General features: G+C 51.2%; 1 protein-coding gene across 3 annotated transcripts in view; it reads right to left on the reverse strand.

The window, feature by feature from the left end:
• The window catches only part of IKBKG (inhibitor of nuclear factor kappa B kinase regulatory subunit gamma), a 140,420-nt gene that overhangs the window by 74,243 nt on the left and 53,701 nt on the right, over window positions 1-12,476 (reverse strand). For all 3 annotated transcript variants that reach the window (XM_086940167.1, XM_086940168.1, XM_086940166.1), the window contains 2 exons: window positions 12,220-12,251; window positions 10,572-10,619 (listed from right to left, as the gene is read on the reverse strand). In XM_086940167.1, coding sequence (XP_086796293.1) covers window positions 10,572-10,619; window positions 12,220-12,251 — 80 coding nt within the window. The remainder of the gene's footprint in view (window positions 1-10,571; window positions 10,620-12,219; window positions 12,252-12,476) is intronic.

Genomic DNA, 12,476 nt, shown 5'->3' on the forward strand with positions numbered 1-12,476 from the left:
CACAGCAGGTCCCTTTTACTTTCAGTTCTTTATGAAGGCGTAACACGCCAGACCTGTAGCATTCCTTACATGAATAACTTACTCCACCGGGGAGGAGGGCGGGCGCTTATGACTATAACAGAGATACCCCTAATACAGAACTGGAGATACAGGACAGAAACTACTCCTTCGGTAGTAAGGGATCTTTGTGTATAGTCAATCTAGTGAATAGAATGGCAAGCCCATCCCCACACCAAAGAGGCGGTGGAGAATAAAGAAATAACACCGCTACTGTGTGAACAGATTTCGTAGCGAAGCATGCCCAACCTGAGCATCTGTCCTGGCATCAGTGTCCAGACAGTAATGCTTAGCAAAGGTATGGACCGACTTCCAAGTGGCCGCCTTACAGATTTCTGCAATTGGAACATTACATAGCAAAGCAGTCGTGGCCGCTTTGCCTCTGGTGGAATGAACCTTAGGTTTACCTCCTACGGTCTTACTAGCCTTTTGGTAACACAATTGTATACAGGACATAATCCAACTAGAAATGGACTGTTTGGAGGTAGCAAGACCGGTCCTGACTGATCCATAATTAATAAACAATTGGTCTGACCTACGAATATCTTTGGTTTTATCCAGATAAAATTTCAACACCCTCCTAACATCCAGGGAATGCAGAGACCTTTCCGCTGGAGATGAAGGATTCTCAAAAAACATAGGCAAAGTTATGGTCTGGTTGGCATGAAAATCAGAAATAACCTTGGGAAGAAATTTAGGGTGAGTACGCATAACAACCTTAGCAGCATGAAATACAGTATAAGGTTCTTGGCAACACAACGCCTGAATTTCACTCACCCTGCAGGCCAATGTGATGGCCACAAGGAACGACGCCTTCCAGGACAGGTGCTGCAACGAAGCCTTATGAATAGGTTCAAAAGTTTCCTCATCAATCTGGACAGCACCACATTTAATTCCCATGAAGGCGAAGGAAGCAGGACAGGAGGGAATACTTTCTTCAAGCCTTCCAAAAAATCTTTGATCACAGGGATCTGGAAGAAGGAAGTCTGTGAAGGGCATTTCCTGTAGGCAGTCAATGCAGCGAGATGAACCTTAATGGAATGAAAATTAAGGCCAGACCGCACCAAATGCAGACGATACGGAAGGATGACATCTTCCGTACATGTCGTTGGATCATAGTTCTTGGACTTGCACCAGATGCAGAATCTCTTCCACTTGTAAGCATAGGAAGTCCTAGTGGAAGGTCTCTTAGCCTCCTTCAGTATGTCCATACAATCTTCTGGTAGATTCAAATGGCCATATTGCACTCTCAGGAGCCATGCCGCCAAACTCAAAGACGAGAGGTTCGGGTGCACCATCTGCCCCTTGAACTTCGTGAGAAGGTCCGGCCTGCACGGCAGCCGTATTTGAGGAAGGAGAGACCAGTGAAGCAGGTCCGTGAACCACCACTGTCTGGGCCATTCTGGGGCAATCAGTATCATCCGCGCCCTGGACCTGGACAGCTTGATGAGCACCGTCGGAATCAGGGAAATGGGTGGAAGAGCGTACAGAAAGCTGTTCGACCAGTCGATCCATAGGGCATTCCCCAACGTCCCCTGCTGGTAGAACCTGGAGGCGAAGTCTCGGCATTTGCTGTTTGACGGTGGCAAACAGATCTACATCTGGAGTCCCCACCTTGCGAAGACTTCTAGTACCTAGTCGTTTATGACCCATTCGTGGTTTTCCTGAATCAGTCTGCTCAGTGCGTCCGCCTGAACATTCTGCACACCTGGCAGATGGATAGCCGTTAAGTCAGTTCTCTGGCCAGAAGCCAGTGCCAGATCGCCTGCGCCTCCTGCAACAGAGTGCGTGATCTCGAGCCCCCCTGCTTGTTGAGGTAATACATCGTGGTCGTATTGTCAGTCTGTACAAGCAGAGAGTTGGTCTGAAATGACGGATGAAAGGCCTTCAGCGCTAAGTGAACAGCTCTGAGTTCCAGGAAATTGATGTGGTACGTGGACTCCGTCGTAGACCATGTCCCTTGAATCTGTAAGTCTCCGGAGTGCGCTCCCCAGCCGTGGAGAGAAGCATCCGTCACGATAGTCTGTGTGGGAATGTCCTTGTGGAAGGGAACCTCTCTGAGGAGATTCTCAGCTGAACACCACCACTTCAGAGAATGAAGAGCATGCAGAGACAGTCGTATCGTGTCGTCCCAAGAACCAGTCCTCTGATCCCACTGGTCCTCCAAGCACTCCTGCAGCGGTCTCATGTGCAGCCGTGCGTGAGGAAGATACAAGAGGCCATTGACCCCAGTAGAGAAGACACCGTCCTCACTGTTCTAGATGGAGCGGTCATAAGAGCCTGAGCCTTCCAAAGGAGTGATAACCGTCGCTCCTCCAAAGGAGACACGCTTGCTGACAGCGTATTGATGGAGGCTCCCAAGTACTGTATGCATTGGACCAGAGTCTGGACAGACTTGGACATGCTGATGTGCAACCCCAGCTTGTTCAATAGAACGCACGTCTTCTGGAAGTGTGCTTGAGCTTCCGAGAAGGAGGAGGCCTTGATCAACCAGTCGTCCAGGTACGGGTAGACAAACACCTTGTCCTTCCGCAGGTGTGCAGCTACTACTGCCATGCACTTCGAGAACGTCCTGGGCGCAGACTTCGGCTCGAATGGCAGTACTGTGTATTGATAAGGATTGGCGCCAACTTGGAATCGCAGGAACTGCCTGTGTTTCTGTGCAATGGGCACATGGAAGTACGCATCCTGTAGGTCTATAGCACAAAGCCAGTTTCCCTGTTGCAGCTGAGGGTAAATCTGCTGCAACGACAGCATGTGAAATCTCTCTCTGCGAATCCACTTGTTTGCTTGCCGCAAGTCCAGAATGGGCCTAAACTCGTTCTTGTCCTTCTTGCGAACCAGAAAGAACCGTGAGTACAGACCTCTTCCCCTTTGAGGCAGAGGTACGTCTTCTATCGCCCTTTTCCTTAATAGGATGTCGGCCTCTGTATGTATCTCGTGCAGCTGAAACTGCAAGCTTATTGGCTGAATAGCTGGAGGCGGGCTGGTGAACCGAAGACTATCCATTGCAAACAATATTCAGCACCCACTTGTCCCAAGTAATTTTTCTCCACTCTGCCAGAAAAAATTGAACGCTTCCCCCCACCGGAGTGGGTAACGGATGTAGGGGAAGTAATCGCTCAGGGCCTAGACCCGGCCGGGCCTTTGGTCGCTGTTGGGGCTGTTGGCCTCCTCTGCCCCTCTGGCGTTTCTGGAAGGGCTTCCGGAACTGCTGCTGTCCCGAAGTCTGCCCTCGCCCTCTGCCTGAAGTTTCGAACCGTCTCTGGAACGGGCGGTAGTTCTTCTTCTCAGGCTTCTCTAACCCGACAGCCATCAGGGTTTCGGCTTCTGCTTTCATACGGGCTATTTCATCGTCCGCATGCTTGCCGAACAGGGTTTCCCCTGAGAAAGGCAGGTTGGCCACCCGCTGTTGCGCCTCCGGCTTGAGTGAGGTGAGGCGAAGCCAAGCGTGACGCCGTTAGTTGATGCCGTGGCAGTATCAGTGTGCCGCCAGAAGAGATACATCAGCAGCCGCGCTGATGATCTGGTTCGACACCATCATCCCCTCATTTAATATCTCCAGAAAGTCCTCTTTCTGGTCACGAGGGAGGAGCTCAGCGTACTGCTGGAGGGACTCCCATAGGGCACGATCGTATCGCCCCAGCAGAGCCCAGGCACTTGCAGTCTTCATGGTGGTAGATGCCATCCCACAGACCTTTCTGCCCGCCGAATCCAGCCAACCACTGTCCTTATCAGGCGGCACTGTTGAAGAAGGAGTGGTGGCATGCTGCTTCTTAGCCGCTGTCACAATAACGGAGTCTGATGTTGGGTCCATTCGAAGAAAAGCCGGGTCAGATTCCGGAGCCCGGTATTTCTTGAGGGGCCTGGAGGGAGCTGCCTTCGCCACCGCCGAAGTGAGAAACAACTCCTTGGCGGGCTCCTCCAATCCGGGTACCAACGGCAGCAGCGGTCGAGACAAATGCTTCTTGTGAAGCGTCTCGAAGATCACGGATGTCGTAGGTGTTGGCACCGTCAACGTGATCCCTAGCTTAGCCGCACCCCTCAACAGCACTTCCCGAAAGGAGACGATATCGTCAACGGGAGACACCCTCGTCCCTGGAGACTCCGACAGCGTCGGTGAATAATCCCTGGTGGAAGAACCCGTGTGGGATCTGGATCTGCGCCTCCTGTGGCATCGTCTAGATCGAGATGACGACCGGCCACGGCTCCACGATGTCCCTCTCCGGCCGGAGCGGGAGCACGATCTTCTCGGCCTCGGTCGATCCGCAGGCCTCACAGGAGCAGGCGATGGCGGCCTGGCCGGGAGCCTCGGCTGAGGGGTCCGGATATTGTGGCAACGAGACCATCTGGGGCGGAGCCACAGGTGGAAGAACGTAAGGAAGAGGCGGTGGAAGTTGAGGTGGCGGTGACCGACGAGGAGCCGGCCCATGAGGCGGTGGTGGAGGTGGAGGCGGGGTGGGGTGGGGTTCCGCGGAGGCGGACCCTTCGGCAAAGGAGGAGGGGTAGGCAACCTAGGTTTAGTAGGCGTGTACACCACTGAGTACACCGAGCCCGGTGACTTTGTCTTCTTCCTTGGCGACGATGGCGAACCAATCGGCGACCTCCTAGCGTCAGGACTCCTCCTGCGCTTCCATGGCGTCAAAGAACGCTGCCTCGACGTCGAGGAACGTCTTCGACTTCGACCAGTGGCGCCTCCGAGGGCGAACGCCTCCTCGACGGCGAACGGCGGTGTCGCCTCGACGGGGAGCGCCGACGCCGGGCCTTTTCTTGACGTCGAGGACTCTACGATGCTGTCGACAGTGATCTGTTCAGCTCCCTTGACGGCGAACGTAGATGCCGCTTCTCCCCAGAGCCCCAGGGAGATGGGGGAACAGACCGTTGTCATCCTCCTCGACGCCGTGGGCGGAGTATGGGGACGCTTGCTGGACTTCCTGCCCCTGGGGAGCCCCCCAGAAGCCTCAGCATGGGCAGATGAAGCATGCCCTGACCCACCTTGTGCCTTCAGACTTCTGGCCTTGAGGCCTTGGAGCCTGATCTTCATCCTCTCTCTCAGGGTCCTGGCAGAGAAGGTTTTGCAGATTTCACACTCCTCTGGGGCATGAGAGGAGGGGAGGCAGACGATGCACCCTCCATGTGGGTCGGATTTGGCCTTTTTCCTATCACAATCCGGGCAATTGTCAAATAAGCCAGGCATCTTGACAATACAGGGCACCCACAGGGAAGAAAAAAGGCTTAGTACTTAACAAAAAGCACTACACACAAGAAAAAGTGAAAATAAATCACCAAATAAACCCTTGAAAGGGAGAGCTCAATGCTCCAGGGTCTTGCTTGCAGGAGCCGGAAAAAAGAACTGAAAAAGGGACCTGCTGTGCATTCTGGGAGAAGTTCTGGAGAGTTATCTTAAAGGCACAGTATCCTGTTTGAGCCACATAATGCAGCCTATGGGGCTGGTCTGTCCATGCCTTCCTCTCCATCATTCCAGAGGCTTTTGCTGGTAGAGGCACGTTTCTCTGTGGAGGAAACTAGACAGGCTGTGCTGTGTGCTTTTTTTGGTGGAATTTTCTAGTAGAAGTACTAGACAGTGTAGCCTGTGGATATAGGCTGCATTATCTGTCTTTAAATTCTCTCTTAAGTGTCTTTGCAGTTCTGCATTTTTTGACAACTTAAGAGATTATTTTTGATTGCTTCGGGGTCCACGCACATGGGCGGGACTATATACTAGATTATGACTATACACAGAGATCCCCTACTACAGAAGCTGGCTAATACTTCTAGGTCCAAAGTTTTAGTTTTTCACAATAGGAGCAAACTGGTGAGTCTGCTTGCATTACAATGGACTAGTAGGCACAATGCAGGTTCCAAGAGGTGGCCGCCTGTTTAATGATATTTACAGGGGATACAGTTTCATGTTTGGGAATAAAATGGTGAGAACAGGGGTCCATTTAATCCCAACTGTGTGGCACAAAATAGGGGTCTTTATGCTAAGCAAGTCATGTCCACTCCGAACATTCCAGCATGTACTCATGCTCCTCTGCTTCTACCCGAAACCTTCTTAGCTGGTGTGTGTGGGTGGTGACCTATCCTCTTTTTCTTATTCTTTTTCCCTTTCTTGGGAGAAACTCGCCCTATTGATCTTGCAGTGTAATGGCCATCTCCCATAGCAACAAGAGTAAAGGAAGTCTGCACACCACAGCAGAGCCAATAAGAACTGGTCTCGGTGTGGACACTGGACAGAGAATCTGCAAACTCTCTCTCTCATCAGAAACATGATGCGCCCGCAGGATTGAAGAAGCCCTTAAAACAATATTACTCATGCGGTTGGGTGAAACTCTGAACTCAAGGTACAATCCAGATCCAACAAATAAGTATATATGGGTAATTCATAAATAAAGTACAACCATTTGCTGTGCAAGAACTTCAGGAAAGATGGAGGTTTCTTCCAGACGGGCTAACAGGGTTGGGGAGTAGGAGGCACAGAGCCTTTAGCACAGGCGATGACAGCTCATGATTTGCTTCCCACCAGCTGCCAGACTTTTAGCAGCATCCAACAAGATCCGCAGGTTCAAGTATGAATCCTGGGACCCGAACAACACACTAGGCCCCCAAAATTACTGTGTTTGCCCCACTGTTTGAGAGAACGCAGCAAGTCCCCAAAGCTGGGCACGGTATACACTTGTGGTAAAGAAGTTCAGTCTCAAATGGGATCATCCCTACTGAAAATTGGGGAGCAACTCGTTATTTCCTACCTGCAGGGACCCCCCAAGCCTCGTCGGCCTATGTGCAGTGAAAGTGGGATTATAGTACTCCCAGTAGAATCGCGCCTGTCTAGCAGCGGGAGTCCAGTTGCCACTAGCTAGCCCGACAGAAGAAAAGCTTTGATTTCAAGAGTGGGAGTAGGGGGGACGGGGCCAGAATGACCCGTCTAGGTGGGACCTTAAGGTAGGTGCCCCCAACCCCACCCCCCCCCCCTCCCCCCCTCCTCCCCCCCTCCCCCCTCCTCCCTCCTCCCCCCCTCCCCCCAAATCTTCTAGATGAGTCGAATTCTGGCAGTCTAAGCCACTCAAATCTGTTGAGGCTGAAGCAGGAGAAGAGTGCCAATTAAGAGGACCATCAGCAAGCATGAACAGTCCACTGAAAAAATACCGAGCAAAACCAAAGGGGATGATGGACCTAGAGTTGAACATTGCAAGCACTCGCTCCCAGTCAACTGATCTGGGTTTAATCCATCACTTTTCTTAAGCCCACTCTGCCACCCCAGTTCAGAAATGGCCATATGCAAATCAGTCTGACCCTGTGCCTCATGGGAACAGTCCAGTCCGAACTGCCAAGCCAGGTCTTCCCTGGACCAGATTCAAGCATCCTGGTACCGGTTTCTGGCTAATCAGCCGTCTTCAGCCAGGATAGCTTGAATCCAGTGAGCAAGGGACCCACGTCTGGGCATACCCTGCCAACTGGAAAAATACCAGCAGCAGTAAGAGCAGTCAGTTGGGGCTTGGCGGGAGCATGCAATCAAATGCCAGGAGGTGATATAAATGTCAGTGACAGCCTGGAGGGGGTAGTCAGGATAAGCCACCCCCTATTATCCTGCTGCACACACACCTTGAATCATTTGGTTGCAGTGGGGCTCCCAGTCTACTTCTGCAGGAGGTGCCTTCTGGTGGGCCACATTGTTGAGCAATGTTAAGTCTGTAGCTGTTGTATAACTCTTTGCAAAAAAAATCTAATAAAACCATTAAAAATAAAATCTTCTAAACTGGTAGAGGAAGCAAGTGACTTCATCCAGACGTGCTCAGGACGGCTCAACCATGAAAGATGGCTGAAGAGAAAACCAATGCAGAGGGCTGTTTAAACCTGCTGCAATGGTGCCAGGTGGGCTCCCGGACCTCGAAGCATGAACCTACAGTCTTAGTGAGGTCAGAAAGGTGGAAACACTGCCCAGAGAATCTGGACACAGTTTGAGGCCATTGCAGAATCCATCACGACCTACCAACTCAAGATGGACAAACTGGCAATAGACATGGGGCTCTGTAGGGACGACCAACGTAAACTACAAACCCTACAGCCAACGGCTGAGCTAGAGCAACAAATCTGAGACCTTAGAGCAGCTGCCTGGCAGGAACAGCAGAGGATGCCAAAGGCAGCTCTCAGCTGTGACATTTGCGAGGTAGGCTTACCTCGGAAGACCCGAGCCTGGTTCAATACATAGAAGATAGATTATCTTCGATGGTGCCCCCATTCTCACCCCACCTGGGCTATCGCTTTTTTGTCTCCATCGAGAGGGCTTACTAGTCCTCATCCAGGCACCAGCCTCTGCGTTGGTTGGTGGTGATGAATACTGGACACTCAATGGTGAGCAGAATAGTGATGATATTCCCCAAGTTAACACCAGTAATGCAGCATGATCGGACATCTCTTTGGGGTAAAATGCAAACGATGCGAGATGAACCTGAAGTATGTGCTGTTCCTTCGCTGCCCGGGGAGAGACCTCAACAAGTGCGACACAGAATGCGAAAGAGAAAGAAACAGAACCGGCCGACAAGGACCGTTGCTCCTTTGCTAAAGCAAGCCCATGCAAACAGACAGGTGGTACTGCCACTGGAGGTGGCATGCTCAACAGATTGTGCAAAGTCAGAATCAACCAGCATGGGACAGTGAACTGCATCGAAAGAGCCAAGGAGCAATGAGGCACGTCCACAAATCACACAATCAGCAGAGGACGTCATCTGATGCAGAATGAAGATGATCTGAGCGCAAGAGGCACCATCACACAGGCTCTCATCTCCAGCCGAGTGGAATACAGCAATGCTCTCTACGAAGGGATTGCAGTTCACCTACTTCGACGACTACGCTATACAGAATGCCACGGCCAGACTGGTCCTGGACCTCCCCAGATGAACCCCCGCCTCAACTTCATCAGCCCACCAGACACCTCCGCTCCGGGTCGCTTTATCTAAAGCTCAACCCCCGCATCCAAGGTAGCAGATGAGAAGGTTGCACCTTCTACAACTTTGTAGCAAAGACATGGAGCAAGCTCCCCTTTCATCTACGGACTTCCACAACTCTTCCAGAGTTCCAAAAGTCCCTAAAGACCTGGCTTTTCAGCGAATCAACCGGAATCTGTCAGCGTCTGGATACCTTCACAGCTGACCAGTAGCGCTCTACAGATCTACTGATTGAGGTCTTTCATTACGGGGACTGTGCAGGATACTTGGCTGCAGCCACAATTGAGCAGTAGATGTAGCAAACGCCCTCGATAGAATTACTGGGACGGACTTGACATGATAAGGGTCCCCAATGTCAGTTTCCGCCCAGAGAATGGCTTCTGTGATACTTTTATACCAAATGCAGTATAAGGTGTAACAGGTGTCCTGCCAGATATAGCAGCCAGACCCCAGCATCAATTATCTGGCCAACGAGACTCAGAAACTGCCCTCAGCTGCACTATGGACTTCAAGGGTTGAATTTTTTTATTTTTGTAAGAGGGCTGTTTTGGGTTCAACGACTTTGGCTATTTTTAGAACTTTGTGCTGGAAACTCAGCCGCTGCGGCTTCAGGCCACGGACTCTTCAGCTTTTGACCTAGAACCAGAGTCGGGTCAGGGTTGACCCAGGTGCAGCATTATATGAAAGGGCTGCCATCGGGACAATATTCTAGAAAGTGTAGTGCTTAGTGTGCAAATGCTAAACAAATCTGTGTCATATTTCAGGCCCAGAGGGTGCCACGCGTTCTCTTTTGCACCTTACTTTTAGAACAGAAGCTGCACCTCCTCAACAGAGCTGAGTGTGGTTTACTGTGTCAGGTTCTAACTGGGTTTCTAATACCCATCCCCTCCTAGAGTAAGGCTCAGCTGCTCAACTTCACAACCCACAAACTGTCAAGTTTCCTAAGGGTACCTGGTTCTCCAAGAGCAGCATCACTGTGGCCGTGGGACATTCGTGGTGAACACCCACATCAGATACTGCCCTGTACCCAGTGACCGCCCTGTTAGCCAAATAAAGGCCTCAAACCCTGTGAAAACCCCATCATTTACGTTTGCTTCCATTTCTGTTTCACTCCTCCTGTTCTCCCATACTCCACAGCCACCAACTCCTCTGCCCTCTAATTTACAAAACCCTGTCCAACATCTCCTCTTCCATGCGATTCACCCCTTATTTCATACTCCTCCCAGCACATTTTCCTATATTACTGTTCTCATTCTGTTCTCCACACTACCGCCATTTCTTTTTCTCTTCTCACCCATACATTTACTCCACTCTTCCCTCGCGCTGCCTCTCAGAACGCTCTTCAGCGTAGTGTCCCTCACACTTTGCCCATCTCTAATGTATCCCTCACTTCCCCTCTTTCAGTTTTTTCTTTCTACTTACAAAGCCTTCCAGCCCCCTTTCCTCCACCGCTCTATTCCCCTGTAGCAGTCTCCGCATCACTCCCCTCACTGTCCTTCAAAACCCTTCTCCACACAATCCTATACACGTCAGACCCTCATAACGCAGCCACCGACGCTCACTACAGACCTTGCTTCAGCGTCCTTCAGTTTCGTTTGCAGCTCTTCCAGTGCAGCCCTAGAGGTGAAGAGAGAACAGGTATGAGGTGAGCTCGAGTGAGCTTTGTAAGTTGAAATGGACTCTCAATCTCGCTGCCATAGGAAGACCAAAGTGACGAACAGCGGAGGCGGGAGAGAGGTGGTGACAATGTCTGAATAGTGGTCTGGGTAAGGAAGAGGGGTGCACTTTAGTGGAAAAGGGGATACAGGTGCGCGCTGAAAAAGTGGGGGTGTGTGAGATGCAGCCTGAAGAAGGGCACATGGCGAGGTGTTGAAAATGGATCGGCGAGTCGTGGAGAAAGTATGGCCCGGAAGAGGCAGAGAAAGTAAGGAGGTACCAGAAGGGAGGAAACATAGGTCAGGCGTGTGCACCCCGGAGCAGGAGGGGTCATGCACTAGGTGCTACTATGGATGGGAGGTGATGGGCAAGGCCAACCATGACATAATATGGTCAAGTTGGGGCCCTGAATGGAAGTGGACAGTTTTGCAACATGGATCAGATGACATGGGTAAAGGGCACACGGAGAAGGAGACTTGAGGAAGAGACGTGGCTGAGGTGAGGCCTTGAGGACCAAGAGATATGGGCGAGGTGTGGCCCAGAGGAGCAGGGGACACGCACAAGGGGCAGGCTAGCACATGCCACGGGTGAGGTGTGGCCGAGAGGAGCAGGGGACACGCACAAGGTGCAGTCTAGCACATGCCACGGGTGAGGTGTGGCTTTGATGAGCGGGTGATATGGGCTAGGTGTGGCCTTGAGAAGCAGGGGACAGGGACTAATTGTGGCAAATACAACCAGGGTCATGGTGGAGGTGCAGCTCAAGAAGCAGGGGAAAGGGACTGGGTGGGGTCATGAGACCAAAGGTCATGAGTAACATGCTACCTCGAGGAGCAGAGGGCATAGACGAGGAGCAGCATGGATAAGGAAACATGGGTGAGAATCTATTCACAAAAAGGTTTCATGGGTGAGGTGTCACCTGGATGAAGAAGCAATATGCGTGGGGAGAAATCTGTGAGCCCGAATGCCTCCATGGAGGAGGAGAAGAAGAATGAGGGAGACATGAATAAGGTGCAGCCATGGATGACATGGTCACATGGTCAAGGACACTCCTGAGAAAGGAGAAGAGATGGCCGTGGTGATATCTTGAGGACCAGGAGATATGGCGAGGTGTGGCCCGAAGAGCAGGGGACAGGCGCAAGGTGCAGCCTGGCAATTTGAATAAAGCACTTCATAGTGGGGAAACTGGTCTGGTTGAAGATATTTGTGAAAGAGAATGTGCTCTGGGTCAGGTACGCTTTAAAGCAAGATGGGACATGGGCGAGGTACTTTAGAGGGGACAAGTGAAAGGTGAATTCTGAAGGAGATAGTTGAGGTGAGGCCTAAAGAAAGAGTTGGCCACGTGAGGTAATCTGGAAGAGGTGGAACCACTGATGATGCGGCAACATGGCATAGAAAGGCTCTAAGCGAGATGACAAACGAGGTGCGCTGTATGGGAAGGTGTGACCTGGCCTGGTTATAAAAGTGGATAATGTATTGTAAGGTGAGACAGACATGAGGTGGCGACATGGTTAGTTCTATCGTAGAAGATTAGGTGGTCACAGATCGGTAAATGGAGTCTCACCTGTCGCCCACACACTCCAGATCGGTGGCATTCTGCAGAAAAAAGTGAAATGGTTACTAAACAATTCTTTGCCTGTGGTAAACGGCAAAGCAAGGTGAGGGATTCTCCGAAACAACTGACAGGAGTGCAAGGTAATCCTTTGCTAACCACAGCAATCCCATGATAGCGCAGATGTTTTATTACATCAACAAAGAGATTAACCGAGATATAGGGGGTTTATGTTGGTTTACATTATAGGTTTTGACAACACCCCTTGA

Source organism: Lissotriton vulgaris, chromosome 10 (assembly GCF_964263255.1).
Source record: "Lissotriton vulgaris chromosome 10, aLisVul1.2, whole genome shotgun sequence".
Lineage (NCBI taxonomy): Eukaryota > Metazoa > Chordata > Amphibia > Caudata > Salamandridae > Lissotriton > Lissotriton vulgaris.